We start from the raw sequence: 24,851 nt of genomic DNA, 5'->3' as shown, positions 1-24,851 counted from the left end.
GGTAAATAAAAATGGAGGAAAAAGCAGGTGAATATAACCTGGAGAAAGCTGGTAAATATAAACTGGGGAAAGAACAGGTAAATATAAAGTGGAGAAAGAAACAGGTAAATATAAACTGGGGGGGAAAGCAGGTAAATATTAACTGGGGAAAGAACAGGTAGAAAAAACCAGGTAAATATAAACTGGAAAAAGAAACAGGTAGATATAAACTGGAAAAAGAGCAAGCAGATATAAACTGCAGGTCTGTCCTTCAAGGTCACATAATTCACTTCCAAAAATGTGTTTCCAAAGCATCAGCTTCCCAACAGTGAAGAATAGCACAACAGAACATGTGAAATTGGATAAACATGGCTAATTCCCAAGGGAATCATAATTGTGACAGTGAAATATGATGGTTTACTAGGTCAAATACTTTCTTCAAAGAAACATGCTTGAAAATTATATTGAAAGCTTGACTTGGACAGATTGCAGGGACCTGGTCCAACACTATGGTCAAAGATATTTTTTTCCCTGAAGAAATCAGTCACTGCACTACACAGGGCTTGCAATGGACATGAAAATAAATTAATGTTTATTCTGTTTTATCTTCCTGTGTTAACATCATTAACTAAACCATACTGGAATGTCAATCAGGTCTTTTGTCTGTGTTTGCTCGAAATTCATGAGGTTTTAAGAGGCAATCTGAAAAAGTTTAAGTTCAAGCCAATTTAAAAACTCAAAATGTTAATACTGAAAGGATTTTTAAAGCACCACCTACAGATAAGTTGCACCTGAGAAATAAATATTTTCGATCCAGCAGGTAAGACCCTTATTACATATTAAAAATGGATTGTAACTTTGATTTACTGGAGCTTGATCTTTTTATGCTTAGAGATCATTTCAATAGGTCACAAAAAGCTCACCCAATATTCCAGGTCCCTGATCTTTTTATTTCATTCTCAAATGACCAAATTATGGTGTTGCTGGATAAAACTTCCTGACATAAATGGTTTGCAAAGAATCACAAGAATATAGGAGTCAAAGGAATCACCTGGTAGTAATGTTCACTCCTGTGCCCACCTGAGGTTATGAAATTCCCAGAACCTCACAATAATCCCAAAACGTTCAGAATACAAGCCTGGAAGCCACAGAACTCTGCTGGGCCACAGGAGGACAAGCAGGAGAGATCAAAGGTACTGCCACTGTCTCAGAACCCTCCATCAGCAGCAGGTTTCACAGCTGGGAACACCTGGATGGCCAAATTATCTGGGGATGTTTGCGCTCACTCCCCCACCTCTGTTTTAGGGAGGAAATCCTCTGCTGCTATCAGGATCAACAGGAATTTTGTAAATAAAAAAGGATTTCACTGAAACAACATTTCTACACATGAGCAACCTGGTTTGGTCCGAGCCCTTGGCAAAGGGGTGGGATGAGATGAGCTTTAAGGTCTCTTCCAACTCAAACCATTCTGCGATTCCATGACCATATAGATAAAATATTAATCACAAATCAGGCACCAGATAAATTCCAGTTGAATATCATTATCCACAGCCATCCAGATGTTCTGGAAGTGATTCATTAGAGATACATTCTGTAACTATAGAGATAAAGAGTGAAACTGGAGGTCTGGAACACGTTTACTGACCAGGTCAGGATGTAAAACCTTCAGATATGAGCAGCTCAGTGGCCACAGACACTTGGAGAAGATAATCTGATATCCTGGCAAGCTGGTGCATACATTAAAACACAGAAGAGGTAAAAGGATGGAATTTATTAAAGAAAGAAAAAAAAATAAAAAGGTGCTGGCAGCTGCATAATGTCAGCTGTATTTGTAATAATAAAGCACCTTCTGGTGAGCACAACCTCCACAATTTGTAGCAATTAATCCAAACCTCAAGCTAAGTCAGTATTGTTAGCCAAGGGTGATAACATGAGCATATTTCTTCAGCACAACATCATCCATTCCTGTTTTTCTGGCCTACAACATTCCTGCTTACATTCTTCCATGGCATCTGAATTTGTGTCTGACCTACATCCCACTCCACCCTCAAAGCACAAGAGCTTCTCTGGACACCATGAAAGGTCAGCTTTTGGCCACACTGAGCTTTCACATTGGATAAAGGAGCTTTTTTTATTGCCTGCACTGAATTCTCACCCCAAAAGTGCCCTTTTGGAGAAAATATCTAAAGACATCCAGCAGCAAAGTGTAAGAAAAGAGGGTTCTGCCCTTCCCTGGGCCTGTTAAAATCCTGCTGAACCACTGATTACTGGAGACTCCTCCAGGGCAAAAAAATTAAAGTTCCTTGTAAAAGATAAAGAAAACTGAAATTTCATATTAATATCAACAGACTTTGATCTAGCAATATATCTACCAAATGTTATTCCAGTATCACCCTCTAAATCTCTGTCTCCAAAATGATGTGGATTGTCAGAACTTCATACATAAATTTATAAGGGACCATCTTTAATTTCATGCAAATGACAGTCCTAAATGGCCCTAGTAAAGTACTCATTGTCTTCTGTTCTCATAATTTCAAACTTCTTTCAGTTTATCATGAACTCAGGAGATGAATCACATTCCAACTGTGCTCATCACACACTGCAGTGGCCTTGGCCTTACACCATGTTCCTATGCTGAAATATCAGTTCCAACCAAAAAAAAAAAAAAAAAAAAGTGGATATTCAGCAAAAGTTTTGGTTATAAAAAATAAAATTCCCTATAAGTTGGGAAACTAAATGTTTTAGCGTGGTCTAAATGGATCTGTTATTTGTGTGCTTGGGGATGTGGCTTGGTGGTGGCCTTAATGGTTGGACTTGATGATCCTGGAGGACTTTCCAACCTTAATAATTCCATGCTCAGTTCAAATTGATGATTATTTTGGAGCCCCATACCCTGCCCTTTGAATAATTTGTCAGCTTGAGGGTTTTGTCCAGCAATCTCATTTCTATCAGGACAGTCTCTACAATTCTTCATTAAAAAAAAAAAATTACAATGTTCTCCTACAAAATATTTCAAAAAAGAAAAAAAAAAAATTCTAGTGGCTTTATCCAGAAATGTCTCTGTCTTCAGGACAGAAGAGTAAGAAACCAAAGGATTTTGGGGAAAAAAACCCACTCCTGCCATCCTACAGATCTCCTAACCAGGCAGTGATAATAAATGTCACTGAGTGGAGTCCTGTGGAATGGTGGGAACACACTGGGACCCAAACATGGCCAGAATTTGGAAGATCCCAAACTAACAGCTGAGTCTTGATGAGTCCATTTCCATGCTAATAATCTCAGGGTTAAAAAGACCTTTCAGGTCACCCAGGACAACGTTTTGAGTCTCGCAAACCAGAGCTGTGACCTGCTGTAAGAGCTGGCTCACAGCTATAAATAGCTCAGGAGAGGTTAATTTACTACATTTAAGGGAAGCAATTCTCCATCTGAGCCACCTGCAGGGCTTTGGTGGCTTTAGGGACATGAATCCCACCCAGCAAGGACCTCACAACTCTACATCGTTACACAAACTCTGCTGTGGACTTTCAGGGCTGAGAAGGTCAGAAGTGAAGGTGCTGCTGTTGCTCAAGGCACTCAGTTGATTCATAAAACCCACAGCCTCAACTCTTTCCATAAACCATCCCAGAGGCTGGCCTGGGAATTCACCACTATGGAATTGGGAGTTGAAATTCCTACGTGGATGGTCCAAGGCCCACATGGACACAAGCAGTGAACTCCCAAGGTCATGACAAGAAGAGGTGACCTTGGGGGGGGAAACAGAGCACAAAATTAAATTATTCCTTTTCAAAAAGAGGCAGCAAACCAGTGGCAGGAATGTCTGCCAAAACACGTCTGGGACACCTCATGGAACAGAATAAAAGCAGAACAAACCAAATCCACCAGGGAGAACATGAAAAGGCCAAACAAACCATGACTAAGGAACCACAGGAAATGACCACAAGGGTGGACATACTCCTTTTTCCCATTTACCCGGAGAGAGATTAAAAAATGAGACATTTCTTAACCACCGCTCGATGACTTTCCTTCAGAATAAGGATGTTGTGGTCCTCCTGCATTAGGATTGCACTGCTCAAAATGTAGTTGTGAGTGCAAATCAAAAAGATTCAGTCTTTAAAATCATTCCTTTAGGTTGATGACAGTTGTATCACACGAAGTCTCTGTGTCCTAGCAACAACATAACTCTTGCTAAACTCAGGCAATTGGAAAATCAGTCAGATTGAGACACAATTAAGATTAAATGTCATAACTGGCAACGTATGAAAAATACTATGCCTTCCCAATTTAACTTTTTTTTTTTCGTTCTCCTCTCCATATCTTTGCAATGATTCATGCAATGACATGAGTAACACATGGCAATAAATGAGAATTGACTTTCGCTAAAATATCTGAATATAGAACATTAGTTCTTCTCTAAGGATGTCTGGGTGCAGTTCACATTCCCCTCTGAACCAAACACACACAGCTAATAAAAAGCACAAAGGTATCCAAGCTCCAAAGTGGCCTAATTTTAAACTTAAATCACTCCTTAACTTCTTTGTAAGACTCAAGTTGACTAATTTTTCTCTGACCAAGTTTCAACCCAACACTGTTGCACATTTCGAACAAATCTTTGTTCATTTGCCGCTGAAAGAAGGTAGATTTTAATTAGAGATGAGAAATAAATTCCCCCAGTGAGGATGGGGAGCACAGCTTAACTCTGGCACAGGTTAGCCAAAGAAGCTGCGGCTGCCCCATCCTTGGAATCGTCTTTCCCTTTAGGAAATTCTGTCAGGAATGAAGCACACAAGTGGCTTGGTTTTACTTTACTTCTCTTTTATGATGTGTTTTCCAGCAGTTTTTCCCTTTGCCACAAGTTTTGTAAGCCAAGGATCTCTACTGTGATCAATATGTTCTCTCCCATTTTCACCTGTTGTCTCCCCTCCCTGCTTCTTCCTCTTCCAAAACAACTTTTTTTATTTAGAGAACAGAACAATCTTGATATGGAGAAGCCACAGCAATTGCTCATCTCTGACATTAACACAAGCTTTGCAAATTAAGCTCACCTTAAATGAGCAATGTATCCTCATGATCCAACATATGCTTCCTGTACCATTTTAGTCAGGAATGATCATATCGTATCGGTTTCCTTATGCTCTTTCCTGATTTAATTTCCCAAAAGGAAACACAGTTTCCCAATCTTCTCTTCCAATCCATCTGGGCACTCAGCTCATACCTGGTGAGCAACTTCAGGGTTAAGGAATTCTGTTTTAGCCCTATCAATACTGTCAGTCACATCCCTGGCATTCATCTTTGCTCAGGACTGAGATACGATCTAAATTTTTCCTTATCTCTGGATTCCAATAATCCCTCCCTGATGAACTCTGATCTCAGAATCCCTCCAGCAGTGAGAACCAGAGCAGGTTTTCAGCATCCAGCTGGGTGCATATGTGATCTCTCTGACTGCCAGGGCTCACCACTACAGCAGCTCTGTGTCTTCATCTTGCAGCAGCTCCTGTGCAACCTTGCTGGGCAAAGAGAAGGTTTTCCATGGAAGATTTCAGTATGTGTGTGTGTGTGTCTTGTCTCTGCCATCACATCCAGGTCTTCCTTGGACATCTGCTTGGACACCAAGCCCCTTCCAATGTCAAATCTCCCTTTCCTGGAAGAAATCCCTCCTGATGTCCCCCTGAGCCTCCTCTGGCACAGCTTGAGGCCATTTCCTCTCATCCTGTATCCTGGGAGAAGCAACCAAACCCTCCAGATTACAACCTCTAATAACAGGATTCTGTGGAAGCCAACGAAAGAGGGAATTTATTTTTTTTTTTCCTTTCTAATTGTCTTAACAATAGGTTAAGAACAAACATGAGGAAGGCCTAGAAAATTCAGCTCAGCTCACATGGAAATTCCAGCACTGGCAAAAGCCCTGGAGATGTGGTTTGCAGACAACTACATGATCTTCCATGCTCCCTCTGCTCTTGGATAAATTTTCACCCTGCTTGAACCTGGTGTAAAAAATTGCATAAAGAAGCAAAGGGAACACTGGAGACCAGAAAAGCAGCCATGCTGTGATTAAATATGAATGGCAATGCCAGAGCTTCTGATGGAAGGAAAGCAGAAAAACCACTGCATTAAGACCAGGAGCACAAGCAAGGCATCCTCCTCTGCAGATTTCTGATACTGTGTAGGAGAGTTTACAAGGAGGAAGGTAATATCACTTAATCCTTGCTTTTCCCAGTAAAATATATATGTTTTTGTAGAACAGGAATTCACTTCTGAGCTGTACCAACAAGTAAATTATTCATAAGGGAAGAGATAAAGACAGAACATTTCACAGAGTAAAATAGTTTAGACTCCCCTATCTCTGGCAGTGTGATCATACTCGTACTAACTGGGCATACTGGGAATCAAAATGAAGCTCAATTAAGTGGTACAAACTATGCATATAAAATACATCAAGCTGAGGAAAATGACAGCTCTCCTGTACCTATGTTTCATCTTTCATGTTGAACCAGTTCCAAGGAGAACTAAGCAAAGATGAAATTAATCAGTGCTCCTACGCTGTGCTACTTATCAATATGTGAGTGCAACACCTCAATAAAACAGGATGCTTAAAGGGCTGCTAAATGTATCAATATTCAATTACACAATGTTAATAAAGCCATTAAAAGAGAACTTAATAAGGGTTTACTCGGGAAGTATCTCTGTCTGACATTAGGTGGCTCTTTAAACACTTTCTAAAGAAATACAGTAAAAAGATATTAAAATATTTATGCAATGCTTGCATTAGTTCTGTTTAACTGGCACAGCAGCAATAATATCAGCAGTTTTAAATGCCCTGCTTCTCAGCACCATGATTATCCACTAGTTATGAGAGAGAAATAAATTCCCAGTCTTAGAATTTTAATGCTTTTCATTACAAAGAAAAGATCTCCAAATCCTTCATTAAAGCTCAGAGCCTCACTAAACCTGGATGTTTCCAACTCCTTTGTTGAGGAACCAATATCAGAGTGCTGCAGAAGGAATTGGGCTGGAAATTGCCACCGAGGCTCCTGCCAGCCCAGGTACCCAAAAAAAAAAGTTGGGTTTTGCCCCAAATCTTTGAGCTCAGGCCTCACAGGCAAAGCCTTCCTGGAGAGCTCCGAAAGGAAAGGCAGATTATTTCATTCCAAGAGATTGTGCTGCTGCAGCACTTCTGGGCTCCTGGCTCCTCCTCCATTCCCCAGTAACAAAAAGCCTCCCAGGACTTGTTAAATTAGCCAAGGCAATGAAGTCCAATTCTGTGTTATTTGCACAGGGACTGGAAAAGATTTCGTGTTTCCATGTACATAAACAAAACCTGGCTCAGCACACCAGGGAATTAAGAGGTTTATAAAATATAAAAGACATTCACATTAATCTGTTAAACAATTCACTGTCTACCCTGCCCTTTCCTACTACGTGAATTCATTACTTATAAAATATATATATTATTTGCTTCTGGCTCTTTTTTGCTGCTGGTGGCTGGCCCCAAACACCTTGGGGCTGTCTGGGGGGACACTGATGCTTTCCTGAGCTGGTGGCACCAGCACTGGAAGAAAAGGAAGGTGCAAAAATGTCCCGTCTCAGAGGTTTTGGTGCATAACAATGCCAGCTGTGCTGCAGGAAGGACAGACTGCCCCATTGATCTGAATTAAATTATAGGGGGTGTGGGAACGAAACAGATGGATCCACATCCTGGCAAATCCAAAAGAAAGCAGTTCCTCTGATGCTGCCCTGACAATGCTGAGTATTTTTCTTCCAGGAATTGCTAAGCTCAGGGAAAAGGCTGGTTTCTTGCAGGACAGGCTGTGCAAACTTCATCAACATAAATCCATTTTTACACTGAGGCATCCACAGCTCTTCCCTAGGACCTAGTGCAATTTGGATGGATACTCTCTAAATTAGTATAAAAATCCATATTCTTCTTTGAAAAATAACAGCCACTTCTTATTCAACGAGATCAAACAGGTGCTACCAAGTAAAAACATCTTAACAAGAACTGGCTCTGTTTTCTATTAAAAAGGTCACTTTCATCAAATCACCAGGCCTCTGAGCTCAAAGGAAGTCCAAATGCATGCCCTGCTTGAACATTATCCACAGAATCCTTGGGGGAAAACATTCATTTGCATCCACAAAACAAACTGAGGAAGATTTTAATGATGATGCAGCTCCTCTATGAACAAAAATTGTATTAATCCAACCTAAATGCAAGTGAAAACAGCAGCTACTGCTCCTGACTGCTTTTGTTTTCAGAAGACACTAATAACTACCCACTTCTATAATAAAACAATTAAATCTTTCTAGCACATCCCTTCCTCTCCTCCATAAATATTTTTGTTTAGAAGCATTTATTTTGCAATCACTGCTGGGTTTTATGCTACCTCAACACTATCACCCAGCTAGTAAAGTGATATTATTTATTTGTATTTGGGGGATTTTTTGCTGCTTATGTAGGGCTAAGAGGCACATTCAATTTTCATTCCTTGTGTAGCAAGAACCCCTGCTTTTTCCTAGGTTAGGTTTTTATTTGTCCAACTGATGCTTGAAGTTTTCTCTGTGCTGTATCCAGGTTCTGTGGTGCCCAGGGCAGCTCTGAGCTCACAGTCAGTGTCACTCAGCTCTGCACACAGCAGGGATGCAAAACAAATCCTTCTCCTGCTGCACACCAAGGACAACTTTCAGCCCCAAAGCACAACCAAGGGTGGGCTGGAGGGAGGACAAGAAGGATGGGACCTCACAGCCTGGGGCTGGAATGGGACAATTCAACCCCAATATGCAAATGAACCAAAACTTATAAACATGTAAGACCTTGTGACCGTTTGTCCATTTTGTGACCATTCTTGGTCCATCTTGGGTGTAGCCCTGGCCAGGCTCCTGTCCTGTCCTTTCAATAAATACCTACTTTATTCTCTTAGCTCTATCCAGTCTCTGTTCCAGCTCAGCCTTCCCAAGGCATCCCACTAACGCTATTAAAGGGGTCTGTGGAACTTGTTAAACTGTTGTAGCTTCCAGCAATCCAGATGAGTTTTAAATCTAATCAAATATTAGATTATGATATTACACCTACCAGGCACCTTTATGGGAGATCTGCCCATTTTCAGCCAAATGTCTGATCACTCTCATTTTCGTATTTATGGCAGAGTCATCTTTCATGCAGTGAGTGCAAAGGTGTCCCTTCCAAAGGCCAGACCCAGTCAGGAGACACATCCAACACAGGAAACACTCCCAAGACACAAATGGGAGATTTCTGAGTCACCCCAACACATTTATTAAGCACAGAGTTGTGCTTTTACAACTGGTCTCCATCAGAGATATTTCATCTGTTAGCAGAGCGTCCTCCCTCCTAATGACTCATCATGCAGCCTCATTCCATCGAGCTTGATTTCACTGCCTCATCAGCCTCTTGTTCTCCAGGGGCAAAGCTGCTCCTTTCAGCATGTTCAGCCCACAGAGAAGTGGCCATTAACTGCAGCTCCTCATTATGTAAGAATCAGCTAATCAAGACTGACCAAGACATAACTGATGTTGTGATTGAGGAGAGGGAGACATCTGCTTGGAATTATCCAGCCCGCCGTTTCAGAACTGATAAGGCATTTACTGCCCTGGTGTTCAATTAGAGCAGGGATAAATGGGTTTGGGGGGTGGCTGGGGGAATGGGGGGTTTGCTTCACCAATGGCTTGGGAGGGGGAGAGGGATGGAGGGCACGAAGTGCAAGCAAGGCCCAGTGCTGAGGAGAAAAGGCAGAAGTTGTCTGCAAACCACGTCAGCACGAGGCACAGCTGACAGACTCTAAGCTGTGTTTGAGGGGCTGTGTGTAATGCAAAGAAAACTGTCATTTCCATGGTTTTCAGGCTAAGTTGGGAAAATATTTCTACTTCCATTTCCTAATTCCCATCCAGTTGTGCATTTTTTTTTCTTTATCTAATATCCAGAGTGAAACTAACATTCAAATGTACCAAATTCATTTCTGATGTGAATGGGAAGCCGTTCCCCTGAAGTCAGAGTGGGCTGTATGTAAGCATTCCTGATTAATTTGGTGATGGAGCTTGCTTTTTTTATTCCTAAATGTCACATGCAGCTTTTCTGAAGCCAAAGTGTATGTGTTTTATTATCAGAGCACAGGAGATACATCTTCTAATTCTTTCTTTTTAGAGGAAAAAACTGTAATAAAACATGACCTTCTAATACGTAATCTAACATAATGTAACAGAATATGCTGGGCAGATAAAATACGTAACATGAGAAAGATTTGCATTGAAACTGAATCCTAACTGGGGCTGTAAGGGAACATAACTCTTGTTTCCTTTAGGGAAAAGAAGAGCAATCAGATAGGAAGAGGACACTGTGCTTTTCCTGGATGGAGCAACACTGAAAATATGTGGGGCAGATGAAGGAACAGGCAGGCTCTGCTCCCCTCCCTGGGGCACTGGGAAGCACAAATTGCCAGCAGTAGTCCCATTCTGGGGGATCGTTCCAGTGTTCTCAAATTCCCTTAGTCCTACAAAAGACACACTTCCACACACAGCCAGCAGGAGCAGGTAGCAAGATAAAAGCACAGGAATAAATTGGACCCATTTCTTGAAGGAATCTGTCTGGATTACTGAGGCCAGACATCAAAGAATGGGGGTGGGGGGGAAAAGCACCCTCTTGCCAAGCTTATGTTTCCGTATATGTATTTCCTCCCCGCTCTCCATACAGACTCTGCTTTTTGCATCAGCCCTCTTGGCTGATATCGCAGCACTTCGCCGCTTTTCATCTTCAAAATGCCAACAAATTCGTCCTCGAGGCTCTCAAAAAGTGAACAAATTCATCCCCGAGGCTCTGCTGGGAGGAACTGGGAGAAATAAAAGCGGGGATCCCTCTTTCCCTGCGGGGTTGGCTGGGACAGGGAGCGAGCACCTCCCGGACCCACACGCTCCACAGGCAGGGATGGCTTTGGATTCCTCCAGCAGCACTTTCTGCCGTCCTTGGAGCCCTGAGAAACTGCTCTGTCACTTGGAAAGGAGCTGACATTTTCTGGAAAGAGTCTCAAATTCAGCGTCCAGCAAAGTGTCTGCTTCTCCTCCGAACTCAGCCCCACACACAGAAAAAAAAAATCTTGTCCTCAAATACCTTTCACCTGCCTTTTTCTCTCTTCTCTAATTTTTTCTTTTTAAATTATTCTTATTCTATCTTTTCCTTCCTTTTCTTTATTTTTTGAAGAGGCAAGCCTCCCCTCAGTGCAGAGAGGCAGCTCTGCAGACATGCCTGCAGCCTGAGTCACACACGCCGCGCTCGAGAAATGGAAAAGGAGCCCACATCAGGGATGTTGAATCGGATCCTGCCCAGAGAAACATCCAGGAATCACACTCTGCTCTGGACACGCTCCCTTCCCCTGCCTTCCCTCCTCTTTCCATGGGTTTTGTGGCAGGGGAGGACCCCAGGGTTTTTAGAGAGGGGTCTGTGCACATTGGCCACCTTCCCCTGCAGCCCTGGCAGGAAAGAAATGCTTCGAATGTTGAAGGCTGGCCTTAGTGTGCCAATGGAAATTCATCCACACCAGGAAATCCCTCTCAAGGGAGCTTGGAAAAGGGGGAAAAGAGAGAAAACAAAGAAGGAAAAATGAAAGAAGGAAGAAAGGAAAAGGAGATAAAAGAGAGACAGGTGAGATGAACATTTATGTGGAAGTTCCTGCACTCAGTTCCTGACCGAGATCTTTAAAGGAAACTGAGGTATGAACTCCTCATGAGAACAGCATGACCAGTGACTCCTTAGCCCCGTAAAAGAAAAGTCCCTAGGCTCAGTTTGTGATACAAATTTGTTCTTCTAATGCTACAGCACAGAGCCTTGGAAGATCCATATCCCTGGAGCTCAAAACACAAATCATGTGGGGCAGATGAAAACTTTTATCTAAGCTCCACAACCACAGCATGGCAGAGCTGCCAAACTTTGGGATTTAAGCATGACTGTGACAATGTTATCAGCGGTTTGCTTTGGGTTGGTTTGTTGCATTTTAAAAAAAACTTATGACAAAGCAGAAAAAACTTGAGGACACGAATCGCAAGTATTAGAATGAAAGACGTGATAATCTTAAATCTTGCATCTTGATTTTTGAAATTTTCTTCTGCTGTGAGATCTCTGTCCAGTTTGTTCTGACACGGACACACATTGCCAGGTCTTCCTCCTCCTGCTCCTATTATCTCCCTTTTGCTAATCTAACTCCAGCTGAAATTCCAGGGGGAAAACTCAGGGAAGGGACAATTCCACGAATCATAAAATCATGGTTTGGGTTGGCAGAGATCTTAAGATCACCTCATCCCACTCCTGCCATGGCAGGGACGCGCTCCCACTGTCCCAGGTTTGCTCCAACCCCAATGTCCAGCCTGGCCTTGGACATTCCAGGGATCCACAGCCACAACCTCCCGACTCTCAGCTGTGATTTGAAAACTTATTTAAGCCCTCCCCGTGTTTCTGAAGCCAGGAAACAATATCCACAAGTGTTGCAGAGAATCAGGAGGCCGCTGGTGTTTTCTCAGGAGCTGTGAGAAGGAGCTCAGACGCTCTGGGCCGCGCTGGGCCTCAGAGCTCAGCATTCCCCTCACTGCCGAGAGACGCCGCTCACTCTTGTCAGAAACAAATCTAAATAAAAAAAATAATAAACCCAAGCCCAACAAGCACAAGGATTCTGAAGCAGATAGAAAACCACGTGAGGAGCCCTGGGGAGGTTTGTGAGCCAAGCCTGGCTCCAGCTGGAGCCTCCCTTCTCCTGCCAACCTGCACAAGGACACCAGGCGCTCCTCGCCACGTGGGCAGCACTGTCAGCACGAGAGTCGGAGCTTTCCAGAAGGTTTTTACCTCCTGCCTCCCCCTTGGTTATGACTTTTCCCTCCTGGAGGACTGCACGTGTCCGTGTGCTCCTTGTCAGGGCGCTGTGGCTCCACAAAGGGAGGGAACAACACGGGAACAACATTCCTGCTCTTTCCCCAGCCCTGCTCCCGACCTCTCTGCTGAGCCACGGCAGAGGGAAGGGCTGGACACCTCTCTGCGCTGCAAAGGGAGGTCAAAACAAAAAAAAAGAGCTCAGAAAAGATTGGGGTCTGCTCAATGTATTGAGAGAGTGGATCCTAAACCAGGCTAATTCTGTATTAAGTTCATTAACGTTTGCCTATTGTTGTTATATCTTTAGTTGGAAGGGACAGCTCGGGGTCGCTCTGACTGACAGAGGGAAAAAGTAAAAATTTGGGGTTCACTTGGCTCAAAGGTGCCAGCTGGTGACTGGAAACTCAGGAAAACACTCGTGCAGAGAAACCAGCACCTTTGCTGGGTGTTTTGTTTGCTGGATGAACAAGGTCTGGAGTTCTGCCGAACAAACCCAAGTGTGGAACTTCCACATCTCAGTTTTCCCAGAGAAAAGGGTTTGATCCATCAGTCCTGCCCTCGTGCCCAGGTGCAGGACAGAGCAGCACTGACTCCCCTGACCCCAAGTATGACACCAAAACCAGGGTTTGGGATGTGAGGATAACACAACCCTCTCTTCTCTCCAGGAATTCGGCACAGCCCCATTATCCTGCTGTTTTGTGGGCATGGGAAGAGCAGGCTGAGCTTGATATACATCATGACAGCCACAAAAATGTCTCAGAATTTGTATTTCTGAGGTTTTTTATCCTCTCCCCTTCCAGCATGTTATATCAGTGTAAAAATATCTTCTTTCACTGTTCCTTTCTTTTGAGGTATTCATGTGAGGAGCTGGAAGTCCTTATGGGGAACTTCTCATGTTTGTGGGGGCTGGAACTAGAGGATCTTTAAGGTCCCTTCGACCCAAGGCTTTCTTGATTCTGAGATTCTAAGAAGATAAAAAAAACAGACCAAGAAAGCAGCAGGTTCTCTCCTGATGGGGCTGAATCCTTTCACTCCAAAATGACACAGCCAGAGGTAGCCCTGACCACACAACCTCGACTACCACTGCTAAAAAACATAGAGCAAACCTTTGTTTCTCAATGCCCATGCTGAATATGTCATTTTTATACCACAAACCTGTGGGAGATGCCTGTACCCTTAGAGCCACTTAGAGACTGATCCCATTTCCACTGTAGCTCTGGTGGCATATTTTGGTGTGGTTTAGACCATCTGACTGGTACCACTGCAGAAGGGGAAAAAACCCTTCCTTCCAGTAAAGTGAAACTTTTTATTTCAATTATAGTGAAATCCCAACTGTCAGCTCAGGCTGAAATGTTGCAGTACAGCTGCCAGCTCCAGCACTTGCAGATAAACCAGGCTGAGGTCACAGTTTTTTTTGGCTAAGACACAGCGCAGAATTATAATAGCAAGCGTATTCTGACAGGTCCCAGCTCTCTGTTCGGGGTTTGTTTGTTTAGATTTGTTTCTCCCTCTGTATTTCAAGCCGTTGATTCTATAGAAGCACGTCAGTTCATTAACAAATCCTGTCAGCTATTTTCTTGGCACTGGGAAGGGGGTTGTTTCCCTGATAAATTAATCCAGCTCAAACGTCACTTGCACACCAAGCAGTGCTCCCATTCAGGGAGGTCGGGCAGAAAAGCGGAGAGAACGATTTCTTTCTTTCAGCCAAAAGAGAAAACAAAATATCGCTGAACTCTGAAGCCTCACTGGAACTGGTCACAGCAGCACTGTGCATGAGGATGGCTACTGCCTGATTTCCAGCCCAGGGAATTCTGCTGGAGCCTCCTCATCCTGGGGAAAAGCTTTCAGAGTGACCACCAACACTGGGCCATTACATCCCAACCCATCCTGAGTACTGTGTCTCCATGAAGAAGTGGGAAATGTGCAAGGGGGACAATCAGAGATGACCTAAACCTCTGGAGATCCCTGGGATCTTAAGGGATTTATAGGATAAGATGGAGGATTATACCGTGGTCTGAGGTGGATTTTGTCTCCTGATAAAATTGAAGGATTTTTACAGAGGAATAAAAGGCAGCAATGTAACCTCATATATTGCCTTTTTTATATTGCTTTGTTAAGGCTGGGCTATAAACCTGACAAAAAGGAGCATAAAATGATGAGGAAATGAAGAGTGAACTCAGCTTCTCTAGAATATTCCAGCTTTTTCTTTCCATTTCCATGTTCCAGTGGACACTGCCAGCGGCCCACCAGCCACAACCACACTGATGTCATCCTCACTGCTCCCTCTGCAAAGCTGGACAACGAAATCCTGGACAATGAAAAACTGTCCAGGAGACACCTGAGATGTTCTTGATGTCCTCAGAGGCAAAGCCATTCCCCCTCCATACTCACCCTCATATTCCCTAAACTCATCTCAGCTTTTCATCCTCCTGTGATATCCCCAGCCTCAGGCAGACACAGGAGTCAGCACTGGGAAAGTTCCCCAGCATCTGCTCAGGAGTTACATCTCTCTGACATTCATAATTATGACCTTTGTCAGCAGATCATGTAAGCATGAAATTAATTTTGAAAATCAGTAATTCCGCTGACTTTTACCTGGATCGCTCACAGGTTTAAAGTTAAAAGAACACTTCAGAGCTTTGCTGTGTACAGCCCCAGCCCTGACAGAGTGCAAAACGTTTCCAGTCACAGACAAACAGCCAGTAGCCACAGACTGTTCCCCTCTCCAGCTCAGATTTAATCTTGCAGGGGCTCTGTTTCACTGACACAGCCGTGAACTGCTTCCCTCTAAGACCCACATGCTGCAATCAACTTCCAAGGGATTTCTAAGTGCATACATTACTGTTCCTTGCACACCAACAGAGCATCAGTATTCCTGATGTAATGCACCCCAGCCCAGTCAGCTGCTCCAAAAAAGTGGTTTATTTTGCAGCTGATGGATGCTTTGCTGATTCTGGAAATCTCTCCATATGACAAGTGTTTCTAAAACATTTAAGGTACTACAGAGCTGAAGGTTCTCAAGAGTGCAATCATCTTTTGCAGCTAAATCATGGTAAGGAATGTACTTGCAACGTGAGCTGGCTCGCAGGTTTTCTGCCTGTGACAAATCGAATCCACCACAAATAATTTTGGGGTTGCAATTACAAATGGGCAGTGCCTGGAAATTAATCACCAAAGTGTTTAATGAATATCCACAAAAGTAATCTCAACAGCTGCAAGCCATCGAGGTTTCAAGCCCTGGGCTGCAAAGTCAGGTACCAGTAACTCTTCCAGAAGCGTCTCAGAACATCTTGCCCAGGACATATGAACACATTTTGATGAGTCTGAATATCAGAAAACACCAAACTGACAATCAGTATTTCCACAGATAACAGATGGTTTCACACGTTGCTCCCCACTTGGGGTTGCCTAATGCATCTGAATCATGTTTTGAAATATAACTCAAGGTTGGGAAAATCTCTAAGGTTTTCAATAAATGGAGTTTAATGTCAAGACTACTCGAAGCAGCTGTTTCTCCTAACCATGGAAAAATCACATCCAGGTTTGTTTTTGCGTGACCCAATGCAGAAATTATGTAATTTAGGGATCCCGTGCACCTCCACCCCCACCACTCTCCAATGTTTTACATGAAACCACAGAAAGATAACAGCATACGCCTCAGAGCTTCGTGTGCTGCCACTTTTTACTCCACACAAGGTGTTTGTGTTTCTCTCTCCACTCCCACCTGCAGCAGGGAGTGGTGGCTCAATGCTTGCAAGGCATTTGAGCTCCACGTTCCTCATCAATAGGGGCTCATCTGCATCCTTGGAGATTCCCGGGAAGCAGGGATGAGAGCACTGCCCAATTCCCCAGGTTTCTGATGAGCTTTCCCCCCTCTGGAGCCCAGAACCCACGGATCCAGCCTGGCCTGCTGCCATCAGATGTTTGCTCTGCAGAAATGCAGGCTCTCATCCCTCTCCTGGGCAGGATTTCCCACTCCATGGCCCTGCAGAGCCCCTGGAAGCAGCAGGATGCTCGTGCCCCCTCACCTCCTGTGCCAGTGCCACAAACCCAACACCAGCACTACAGGCAGAAGAAACCCAACCACAACTTCCACAGACAAGCACAAGGAGCTTGGGATTGTTTTCCCTGGGAAGCAGAGCCCAGTGCCTGGTGTGATTTACAGGAACAAAAACTGACCCACACATGCACACGCTGAGGAAACTCCTGCATGGACTCGCAACACTCAGACCATAATCTCGTAGGAAAATCAAACTCAGAAATTCTGAAGGAAAGAGCAAAATGATTTTGCAAGACCATGACCAAATTTTTCCTGTGGTTTGGGATCTGTGAACTGCCTCGTGGTGCTACAAATGCCAGACCCAGGCAAGGCTGATTGTGCCAGTCCACAAAACTGCCTCCAAGCTCCTGCTGGGATGAGGAACCTCATGTTGTTGACACCACACACAGCTCTTCCAGAATGCAAATCTTCAGCTGGACACTCCATCGAACTACAAAAATACTCCCAGTTTACCCCAACTGAAAAAGAATCATTGATAAATGTATTTCTTGAGGAGCAGATCTCCACATCTCCAAATCCACACAGTCAGACAGACGCCTGTAGAGGTAATTTATTGCAATTCCCTGTCCTGGTTCTAAAAGAGGTGGAGATTGCATCTTACAGTCTTTTGAATCTGACTTTATTACAGGTACAAGAGAGTTTGGTATGTTCAGCAAAGCCTGTATTAGCAGTTTTATGGCTTTTTTTATGTTTTTATGTCCTTTTAATCGCTGACATGGAATGTAAATAGTTTCCTCTATTGCTGCATACTTCCCATTCCTGCAGGAAGGCACACCCTTCGACAAAGATTAAGAGAATATAAAGTGAAATCCCTGTTTACTAAAGGAATTAAATTCTCCTCTAGTTACTGGAACACAGCACCTGTGTATGGGGGATCTACACACCCTTCAGGACAGGTCTTCAAGAGCAAAGGGGCATCAAAAAGAATATAAAGGAAGCTCAAGATTTGGGCTTGATGTGGAACAATAAAGTGAACTGGAATTCATCACAGCTGGGTAACGTTAGGGTTCATCCAAAAGACTGGGAATAAAAAGCATCTTACATTGTTTTACTCCAGGGGACTAAAGAGGTGCCCCGTGGTTTTCCATTGATGTTGTCCATCCCCAGCCCGAGGCAGGATGTCCCTGGCCTCCCCTGGACATTTGCTTTCACAGGCACATTCCTTCCTCCTGACACATCAAACTGCACTGATCTCATCCACGCTGCTCTCTCTGCTGAACTGAAAAAATACCTTTGTGCCTTTGATTCCCCAGCAGGGGAACCTACAGAGCTCACAGATCCTCGGGAACTGTGATAAGAAGGTTTCCCTAGGCTGAGAGTGATCTTTGGTTTGCCTTTGACAAACAGCACACAGTTGTCCTGATCTGGATTCCCACCTTGAGATCCTCTTAGAGGGAAACTGAACACTTGCAGGGTAGACAAAGACTTTGATGACTTTTTCCATTTGTCATGGACTTCCAGAGCAATGATTTCATTCCTGTATGGTTTTGTACCCCTTGTGGGACCACATCTACAGCAGCCCCTGACCCCTCTCTGAAATCTCATGGACATGAGCAGGATTTGCCAAGAGCTCATGGAAAAAGATGCAGACAAACACAGGCTCAAGCCCAGCGTTGGTCCTGGACTGCAGGATCAGCACAGTCATCCCATCATCAGCCCCTTGCCAGCAAACCCAGAGAGCTCCAGTTAACATTCCAGCAAGGGTTAATCCCAAAGTCTTGACTCATCACCCCTGATGGACACTGCATGGAGCAGATCACGGATGCAGACAGCATTTAGGAGGGTTGAGTCCTCCCCAAAAAATTCCAGAGATTGTAGGCTATTCCAGATTACTATAAATAAAAGGCCTTACCACAGGAAAGGAGGATAAATCCAAAAGAAATACACAGGAAAACCCTGAGAGGCAACATGTCCATTTTCAGCCCCACATAAATGCACATAACCATGGATTCTTGCTCTATCAGCAATGCACAAATACCCATAATCCAAACTGGAACAAAACTCTCTAGTGAGGGGGCTCTTTACAAGGGACCAGTAGCAAAACTGGCCCCAGGGTAACTTTAAACCATCAATTTTAAAATTATAACCCTCCTCCAGGAGTACAAAGTGACCATGCAGCAGGGTACTCACTCATTCCTCTCCAGATCGATGACCAGATGTTTGTTTTCAGCTTGAATTACAAACTGCAGCAGCGCTGGGTGGTTCTGGAAAAGGAAAACAGAGTTGGCTGAGTCCAAACCCAGAGCCCATCATCCTGCACCCAGCTCTGTGAGGGAAATGGACACACCATGGAATCAGAGGAAGGTTTGGCTTGGAAAAGGTCTTAAGAGCCATTTAGATCCCATGGGCAGAGACACCTGCCACTGTCCCAGGCTGCTCCAACCCCAATGTCCAGCCTGGCCTTGGGCACTGCCAGGGATCCAGGGGCAGCCACAGCTGCTCTGGGCACCCTGTGCCAGCCCTGCCCACCCTGCCAGGGGACAATTCCTTCCTAATATCCAAGATGCATTCCAAATTTTTAAGATGGATTTCAAGCTTTTTCATGAGGCATAATTAAGTTTCATCTTGAAGGAAAAAGAAGTGGTGTTGCAGCAATTAAGGCCATGGAATATCCTGAGTTGAAAGGAATGCATGAGGATTGTCAAGTGCAAAAAATGTGAAATATCAATAAAAATATGGTCAACAGTATTATCAAGTATCTCTGTGACAGTAACAGACAAAGTATTTATGCATATACAAGTATTTATGAGAACTTTCTAAACAAGACATCAGAAGCAGAGCCCACAGAAATCCCAGTTGCACTGCAGCACGGATCAGGACATCTGGATTGCATTTTCAAGCACCATCATGACTGCATGCAATCTTCATACTGCCTTTCCCCTGATTATGAAAACCAAGTTCTTTTTCATCTCAAGCATCCCAAGGTAAACCAAATAACTTTTTGGGCGAGCTGAGAGAGAGGATCTGGAGCAGCAGAGGCCTAAAACCTGCAGGAAGGTGCAATGCACCTACAGAGGCTCTGGAAACTGCACTTCCAAGGAGAAGAGTTTGCAATACGTTGGCTACTCTTGATCCAAAAGGCTCAGCTCGCATATATTTTAAACCTGTTTACATTTAACTTACGTTTCATTAAACAAACTCACTGGATTGCGCGACAGCATTTCCTTGTTTGAAATTCCAACAGTAGCTCCATAAATCAGCTGTTCTCCCCCCCGCCCCGTACACTCAAGATGCTTTTCTGGAGATTTGTGTCAGCCAACTGCAGCAAGGATCATTTCAAGGTTCCGGTGTTTAATTGATTTATTGGGAGATGTGTCTGAATTTGTGATTGCTACAGCAGAGCCTCTGTGACAGACAGAGCATCCCCGCCCTTGGAACGCAGTGATCTTCAAACTGTTTGAAAAATTAGAGATGTTTATTAAAAAGTGAAATTATTGGGAGGCTGTCATAGACTAAACAAAATTGTTCAAAATGAGAAATAGCTGAGAAGTCCCCCAGTGCTCTCAGGCTTTATTGAGCCCAGACTGGGAGTGAGACACCATTGCTTTATCCAAAGTGTCCTGCTCGTGCGAATCCAAACGTGCTTTCCCAGCAACAGCATTGAAATTCTGCATCTCTGTGAACTCTGCAGAAACCAGATCCCACTAGAATGCTAAATAAATGCTTCAGACTATCCTTGGCACTCAGCAAACACATGGGAGTCATTTATTGGCATGAATATTTAGAAGCAGTGTTGATTATGACTTTAATATTAGTGCATTGCTTCCAAAACCCGTGAGATCTACAGAATATGGAGTTTTGAGAGAGCAAACCACAATTAATTACAATATAACACAGTAAATAATTAAGATATTGCAGTGGCACAAATGGATTCTCTTCAGCTGAAGGCCCTCTTAATATGGAAATAACAACGATGTTTATTCATGAGCTCACAGTGGTACTTATTTGACAGTCAATGGGTGTTGGTAAAGTTGCAAAGTTAAAAAAGCAGCTGCAGAATAGAACAGGCTGTTACAAGACGAAATCATCTCTCAGAGAATTCCTAAAGCTGAAACTTCTTCTCATGGAGCACAATAATGGCCCCAGTTAAGGATGCTGCGTTGCTTTGCACAAGACCCAGGTTCAGAATCTTGCTTCGCCATCAATTTTTCTTTCAAACAAATGGCTCATTTCCTTCTTTTCCATCTGCAAGGAGATGAGGCTATACTTTTTCTTAGTCTGACTGGAATTCGTAAGCACAAATACAGCAAAAATTCCCCAGTGCACAGGTGGTAGGGCGACCACAGAGAGAAACACTTGAAATTATAAATTTCTAATGGTAAAGAAAAAAATCAGTCTCTTTCTGAAAAGAGCATTTGAAGTTTGTGTTTTGGTTTTTCCTCCTCTTTTTTTAATCCATACTCCTGTGAAATTAGATCAGATTTTTTGTTTGTTAGGGCTTTTTTTGGGTTTTTCCTGCAGTGGCTGTGGAGTCTTCCCTAAAGCCTTTCCACATTTCTGCCACAAACCCTTAAAAGTTCCCTTTAAACCATCCCTTTACAATCAATATTTTCAAAATGGAGTCACAGGGTGAAATGGGAATGACTATAAATACAGATATTCCAGCACTGCTTTGTGTTTTCCACTGAGAATAATCAAAAAAGCCCCTTGTGGGGGTACAGAGCCTCCTGCTCATAATGTTTGAGAAAGAGCCACTTGTTGTGTCTTCCTTAAGAACCTCAAAAATAATTTCGATTCTGGCGCCACAACTTAGTCTCACATTGATCCCTATAAAATTCTCAACCGTGGAAGCAAAGTGGACCTGATGAGAGTGGCATTATTCAAACCATAATGAATTATTTTTTATGGTTCTACTTTGTTTTCTCCACAGACTCAAGTTTTCTGCTGCTCTCCTAAAACTGAAGTTTGCTGTTTTCCTGTTTGGCTTTTTGGTCTTTTGTTTTGTTTTGTTTTCTTTTCTTTTGGGGTTTTTTGGTGCTTTGGTTTGGTTTTGGTTTTTATTTTTGTTTTATTTTGGGTTTTTTTTTTTTGGTGTGGTTTTGGTTTTTGGGGGTTTTTTGGGGTTTTTTTTGGTTTGGGGTTTTTATTGTGGCATAAGAGAAGATTTCATCAGTGCACACAAGCTTTTCCCTGGTATCCTAAGAGGCCAAACTTCACATTGAAGTAGGAATGTCCATAATTCTCCCCTCTTATTTAGAGGATCTAGCATCCAAAATCTGCATCAAATTGTATCGAAAAACCAGGAAAAGCATTTCCCTCCTTAATTTACTTCTTCCTTGCTTGGAGCTGAGGAGTTTTAGATTGAACTGATGTTAGTAAAACTCAGTCTTCAAAAGGAAATTAGTGAAACATTAAGTCAAAGTGAAGCAAGAATTCTCACTGATAAAGCAGATTAATAAAATTAATCAATCACTACTTGATTAACCAGAAGATGAAGGGACAGCAGCCTATTTCTGAGTCAGAAAAGTTCTGCACCAAAACCACTTTAACTAGTACATGTTTTTCAAGTACTACTTTTATTTTTTTTTCTTTTTGAAATCACATTGATCCTTGTTGAGAAAAAGGAGGGATAGTTTAGGGATTAAGGGCTTCCCCTGTCAACGTGGGGATGGTGTTGGGAACACTGTCTAATAATAATGATATCTAGCCTCAAAATAACCCACTTTTATTCCTGAAACACTTGTGGAGAAGATTCGTTCACCTTGGTGGGATGCCCATTCTGAAACTTGAATGCAAGGGAGCTGTCACTGAGCAAAATCTTAATTATTGCTGGATCCCCTTCTCCTTTGGGCTATGATCCCACTGCAGGGCTGTGAGCTTTTCCCTGCTGGGACTGGGAGAGAAGACTCCAAGTCATTTCTTATTACATTTGAGGAGCAGAAAACTGATGGAATGGAGAGTCCTAACACATCTGCCTTTGCAGCTCCCTCCTTATAAAAATAAGGGGGGTTATTGGATTGAGATACATGAATTAGATCAGCACATAAAAATTTAAATAAATTCTAGCAATTACATCATAGAAATAAAGGGAAATATCTACAGATAAGGAAAAGAGTGAAAACGAACTCAAACCAGCAGCATTCATTTGTTTGGAAACAGAAATTTCCAGTGTCTAAATCCACTGTTTGAGGATAGAGATCAGCACAAGAAATAGAACCAAAAGGGGTCATTTTGCTTCTCTGGTTTCGAAGTTTTAAATTATATCCTGACAGGGCCAGACTGAAATAGGCAGGTTTGTTTAACCCAGCAAAGTGGTTTCCAGGCCCTCCAGAGCTGGTATTAACTTTGCTAAAGCAACAACCCTGCAACAGGCTCAGCTTTGCCTGTGGCCAAGGTGACCTAGGCACATGCAGTGCTGGAATGGGTAAAGACCGGTGAGATAGAAAAGTCAAAAATAATAATTATCAGGAGAATTATGGCTTGTAATTAGTTGTCTGCAACGTGGCTCCTGATGTTCCACAGGGAGCTAAATAAAAACCCTCCCCTCAGAGAGGGTCACGTTTCATAATCAGCTCCAGTTCGAAGGCAGAGAGACAACGTCAAGTCAAACCAGATTCAATGATTTGGTACAAAAAGTATTCCACCAAGGGGGTCATTTCGGGAGCGTTTTTGCATCCACAGCTTTAAATTGTGCCAAAAACCATTGATGTTTGCTGTCAGAGGAAGGCTTCACACTTCGGAGAGACCCCACCTGGAGCACCGTGTCCAGCTCTGGACATGGACATGGAGTGTTGGAAAAAGTCCTGAGGAGGCCACAAAGGTGATGAAAGAGATGGAGCCTCTCTGGAGCCAGGCTGGGAGAGCTGGGGGTGCTCACCTGGAGAGGAGAAGCTCCAGGGAGAGCTCCAAGCTCCTTCCAGGGCCTGAAGGGGCTCCTGGAGAGCTGGAGAGGGACTGGGGACAAGGGCTGGAGGGACAGCACACAGGGAATGGCTTTAGCTGAAAGAGGACAAATTTATATGGGATATTGGGGAGAATTTCTTCCCTGTGAGTATAGGGAGACCCTGGCACAGGGTGTCCAGAGAAGCTGTGGCTGCCCCTGGATCCCTGGCAGTGCCCAAGGCCAGGCTGGACACTGGGGTTGGAGCAGCCTGGGACAGTGGGAGGTGTCCCTGCCCATGGCAGGGGGGTTGTACTAAATTACCTTTAAGTTCCCCATATGACCTTTAAGGTCCCTTCCAACCCAAACCTTTCTGCGATTCCATGCCCCTGTTTACTTTCTCCTCAGGGCTCTTAAAACCAGAAAATCCACAAAAAAATAGGAGTTGTGAGTTTGTTGTCTCCTGAGCACAGCTCTGGAAATGAAGGACCTTTGAGGATTATCAGGTAGTTACATTCCACACACACACACACACACGTCTTCTCTTGTATCAAAAGAGTTAACACCAGGAATTAAAAACTGCATGACTCGGGGAAGACTCCATTATTTCCAGTAGGGAAAAAATTCCGTGCCATTTTTTGCTATCTGTATAAAAATACCTTTTATTTCCCTCATTTATCACACACTGACGTTCTGCATTAGTGCTAAAAGGTGTATTTACAGTATCAGATCTTTGGGCTGATATTATGCCTCTACTGTCTATAAAACACAAAAAGGGACAAGCTGGGAAATCTATAAGAAATAAAGTCACTCAGGGAGTCTAACCATGCAAACTGGAACTCAATCCAATAAATGCAAGCTGTCTACAAAATATATACATTTAAGATAATTACAACCTGCAACAAATGCTGTAAATTGCATGCAGTGCTTTTAAATCTATAAATATTTCCTCGTTTTCTTTTGGCTTCAGTTTAGAAGTGAACACAAAGTGCAAGGTTTTCTGCAAACACCTCCAAGACCAAGTGATATTTCATGTGCAGGACATGAAAAGCATAAACATTTAATTCTTTTGGTTTTGCAGGTTCCTGGGGGCAGCAAATTCTGCTGTGCTTTGCCTGCTCTCAGATGAGAAGGAT

General features: G+C 43.3%; 1 protein-coding gene across 1 annotated transcript in view; it reads right to left on the bottom strand.

Annotated features, from left to right (window-relative positions):
* ADAM12 (ADAM metallopeptidase domain 12) overlaps positions 1–24,851 on the bottom strand; it is a 160,331-nt gene that overhangs the window by 111,033 nt on the left and 24,447 nt on the right. Inside the window, exon 3 of the mRNA XM_066324428.1 lies at positions 19,026–19,099. Within this exon, the coding sequence (XP_066180525.1) occupies positions 19,026–19,099 (74 nt within the window). The remainder of the gene's footprint in view (positions 1–19,025; positions 19,100–24,851) is intronic.

Source organism: Sylvia atricapilla, chromosome 8, assembly GCF_009819655.1.
Source record: "Sylvia atricapilla isolate bSylAtr1 chromosome 8, bSylAtr1.pri, whole genome shotgun sequence".
Taxonomy (NCBI): Eukaryota; Metazoa; Chordata; class Aves; order Passeriformes; family Sylviidae; genus Sylvia; species Sylvia atricapilla.
The sequence above is the reverse complement of the archived record's forward strand: the minus strand, read 5'-3'. Positions and strand labels throughout refer to the sequence as shown.